Source organism: Gossypium hirsutum, chromosome A03 (assembly GCF_007990345.1).
Source record: "Gossypium hirsutum isolate 1008001.06 chromosome A03, Gossypium_hirsutum_v2.1, whole genome shotgun sequence".
Classification (NCBI taxonomy): Eukaryota; Viridiplantae; Streptophyta; class Magnoliopsida; order Malvales; family Malvaceae; genus Gossypium; species Gossypium hirsutum.
The window spans coordinates 84,170,287-84,174,372 of NC_053426.1; the positions used below are offsets into that span (position 1 = coordinate 84,170,287).

Below are 4,086 nucleotides of genomic sequence, written 5' to 3' on the forward strand. Positions count from 1 at the left end.
TTAGCGGCCTTAAAGGAGTGAAAGAGAGAAGAAAGAGTAGCCGTTGTTGGTGTAAGCCTATCAGCTATTGAATAAGCAGTGTTAGCACCAAAGAAGGATGGATGGGAGCTGCTGCTATAATATAAGAGTAGAGCGTTGAACTTTATTGATTTTACCCGATGCTCAAGTTCTGAGTGGGCGTAGGCGCACGTTCTTAAAGATAGTGTCACTGAGGGGCATACATCAGAGTTATGGGACTTCACCCGTATTAATTTGAAGCAGAATGAGTTTCAGGAGTTGAGAGACATTTGGGCCCAATGGGATGACGAGGCTAAGCAGCTTTTCTATTAGAATTATGGAGATCTTCCCTATTTGCTAGACGTCAAAGTAGATAGGCATTTGTTTCGAGCTATGGTACAGTTATGGAACCCTGCTTATAGTTGCTTTATATTTGGTGATGTTGATCTCGTACCTACTTTGGAGAAGTATACGACTTTACTGCGCTGCCTGAGGATTCAGGGTCACAAGGCTTATGTTAGGCCTGCTAACCTTTCAACTTTTGTGAAGAAGTTGGTGATGATTACTGGGATGAGAGTGAGCAGTGGGCTGTAGCTCGTGTGCAGCAAAAGGGTGATAGTAAGTGCGTTCCATGGGCCGTTTTGAGGGATTTGATATCGACACATCCAGATGTAAAGAAAAGGGTCGATGTCCTAGCTTTGAGTATTTACGGCATGGTGATTTTTCCGAAGGCGTTGGGGCACATAGATGAGGCAGTCGCGGATTGTTTCGATCACGTTGGTAAGCAGAACACTCCGGTACCAGCAATCTTAGCAGAGACATTTAGATCTTTGAGTGCATATTGGAGGGCCGGCGAGGGAAGATTTATTGGATGTGCGCAATTGTTGCTAGTTTGGTTCCATAGCCACTTCTAGAAGCTTGATAAGGTTCCTTGCCGAGTATTCTTTGAGGGTTATTCTCCCTTAAAGGAAGCAGTAGACATGCCTAGGAGAGATGACATTTTAGAGGAGAGGTGGATAGACATATTTCAGAATCTTCGAGAGCAAGATGTTATGTGGAAGGCTCCTTGGTTGGTTCCTAGTGAAGTCCTTTACTGCTGTGGCAATTTTGATTGGGTTCCTCTGCCAGGAATTTAGGGAGTAGTTGGATATGCACCATTGCTTGCTCTAAGGAAATATCGGGCGAGGCAGTTTATACCAGCTACACAGGGTTTGGCTCAGAGTGATTTCTCTTATAAAGGAGATCACTATAAGAAGAGGATGCGAGAGATTTCTGAGGCTTGGAAGAAGCCTTTCTATATGAAAATCTTGACTGAAGGCTCGACATCAACCCTTGAGTATAAAGGATGGTTTAGTAGGAGAGTCAACGATAATGTCCCTAGGATGATTTTAGGAATGGCTTGATCATTAGAGGAGAGTTTACGAGTGATTCCATCAGAGTTGGAGGTTATGGAGCAAGAGTTTGAGAGAAAGAATTCAGAGCTTGAAAAGAGGATTGAGAAGCTCGAACAGGAAAAAATGTGCTTGAGTCTCGACGACGATGTTCAAAAGATAGAAGTCTAGAAGGTGAAAAAGGAAAAGAGAAAGATCGAGGAAGATCAAGATGATTTAAAGACGCACTACAAAAAGGCCTAGGTAACGTTAAAAAGGGTCGGATTAGGGAGATCTTCAGAGAAGTGGCAGCAAGAGATTCAGGAAGAAAGAGCCAAAGCCGAGTATTGGGAGAAGAAGTTCCAAGAGATGCAGTCGCGTAATCAGGCCCTAGAAAAGAAAAATCAAGGATTAAAAACTAAGGTGGCTAAACTTGGACGATCTCTTCACCGAGGTCATAACTCTGCGATTGAGTTAAAGGCAAGCTTGAATAAAATCAAGGAAATGAAGCGCAATATTGGAGGGTTAGAAGCAGCACTACAGGATTGTGAGCTACGGATTGAGCAGCTCGAGGCAAGAGAAGAACAGTGGAAGGGAGAACTTCGCCATCTTCAGGATCAAGTTGGAAATAGGGATTATCTCATGGGAGAAGCCTTAGTTCAGATTCGAGAGGTTGCTGAATACTTGCAGGATTTGGCGGTACAAGCTAGAACGCTGAGTATAATGTATGAGTCATCGTCAAACAGAGGACGAGAGTTAGCATTGTTATTAGATAGGGTTAAGACTCTAGGCCTACGGGCGAAAGCGTATTTGTAATTCGTTTTATAAAAAAGATTCTTGTTCCTTAAATAACATTTTCTAAAATGAAACTGAACCAGAATCGACTTTTTTGCATTCATGCATTTGCGTCCCATCACATCATATGCATTCGAGTTTATAGAAAGACCCTAATTAGTTAAAATTATTAGGGAGAAAGAGAGTAGGAGAAAGAAATTCTCGAAGCAACACATCCCTACGGTACACGCGCTAAGTTAAAGAATATGGACCAAATTTTTGAACAGCTACTGAAGGACATGCAGGACCAATTGCAAGAGCAATTGGCAAAATGAAAAATGACATGAGGGAGCAAATGTTGGAGGCTCAAAATAACATGATGGCTGAGATGGCTCAACAACTGAGGGCCATTGATAAGGGAAGGGATCCCATGACAATTACTGGTGAGGATGGTGAGGATCATCCTCCAATTTTCACCCCACTCCATGTGCCTGCACCAACTGAGGCACTTCCTAGGAGGCCGTCTGTCACTATAAGGCCTCAACAAGGGTTGGTCGATGTTGGGATCCCCAGAAGTTTCCCAGCTGGTTCAGGATTTAATTTGGGTGACAATCCTGCAAATCCTATCGTTCCTGACTTAAACATGGCTGAAAAAGAGGATTTTAGAACTAAGGTTGCAAGACAGTTAGAAGAACGCTACAAATGGTTGGAGGAAAAGTTTAAGGCTTTAGAGAATGCTGATGGGCATCATAGGGTTGATGCCAAAGATCTAAGCTTGGGCTCAGACTTGGTGCTTCCTCACAAATTCAAGATGCCAGAATTTGAGAAGTATAATGGGGCTACTTGCTCAGAAGCCCATATTACGATGTTCTGTAGGAGGATGATTGGGTATGTGAAAAATGATCAACTGTTGATTCATTGTTTCCAAGACAGTTTAATTGGAGTAGCAGCCAAGTGGTATAATGAACTGAGCCGGGCCAGAATAAGTTCATGGAGGGATCTTGCACAGGCCTTCATGCAACAGTACAATCATGTGACTAACATGACTTCGGATAGGATCACACTGCAAAACATGGAGAAAAAGCCTAATGAAAATTTTAGGCAATATGCACAGAGATGGAGAGAGGTGGCAATGCAAGTTGAACCACTGTTGTTGGAGAATAAGACTACCATGTTGTTCATTAACACTCTGAAGGCTCCATTCATCACTCACATGATTGGGAGCACCACTAAAAGCTTCGCGGATATAGTCATGGCGGGAGAGATGATCGAGAATACCATAAGGGGTGGCAAAATCGAGGGGGAAGTGACCAAAAGATTGGCTCCAAGGAGAAAGGATAGTGAAGTGAATAACACAAGCACCTTCAACACAAAAGCAATCATAGTTGGTCAACCTGAAGCAGCTGCGGTTGAGCAACAGAGTTCTCAAAGGCAGGAATTGGGTACAAGACAGAATTCTGAAAGGATGCAGTTCACACCTATCCCTGTGACGTATTGTGAGCTTTATTAAAGCTTATACGATACACATGCTATTTCTCCTTTTCACTTGAAACCACTACAGCCCCCATATCCCAAATGGTATGACGCAAATGCCAGATACGAATATCATGCTGGAATACTGGGGCATTCGATCGAAAATTGTACCGATTTTAAAAAGGCCGTAGAGAGGCTTATTAAGATGGAGGTAGTGAAGTTTGACAATACCCCTAATACTGAAAAATCGTTGCCAAATCATAGCAGTCAAGGAGTGGATGCCATTAGCGAAGCCAGTGAGAGAAGAATGAAGGAAGATGTTGCTGAGGTGAGGATGCCTATGAAGGTAATTTGGGAGGAGAGGATGAAGAGAGGTATGTTAACTTCTAAAAATGAGAGAAGAGAAACAAGGAACTATGGTGAGTTCCATGAGAAAGAAGGACATGAAGTTCAAGATTGTGAAGAATTCAAG

At 42.9% G+C, this 4,086-nt stretch overlaps 1 protein-coding gene across 1 annotated transcript; it reads left to right on the forward strand.

Annotated features, from left to right (window-relative positions):
* Nucleotides 1-2,472: 2,472 nt before the first annotated feature.
* LOC107955870 (uncharacterized) lies at nt 2,473-3,651 on the forward strand. Its single transcript, XM_016891658.1, has 2 exons — nt 2,473-3,174; nt 3,256-3,651. Exons 1-2 carry the CDS (start codon nt 2,473-2,475, stop codon nt 3,649-3,651), a joined length of 1,098 nt encoding a protein of 365 aa, XP_016747147.1.
* The last annotated feature ends 435 nt before the right edge of the window (nt 3,652-4,086 follow it).

Bases quoted from the DNA above. Each gene is read 5' to 3' on its own strand.
- LOC107955870 (XM_016891658.1), top strand. From the start codon at position 2,473: ATGAAAAATGACATGAGGGAGCAAATGTTGGAGGCTCAAAATAACATG. The intron at 3,175-3,255 runs GTGACTAACATG...CAATATGCACAG, and splicing joins TCATGCAACAGTACAATCAT to AGATGGAGAGAGGTGGCAAT.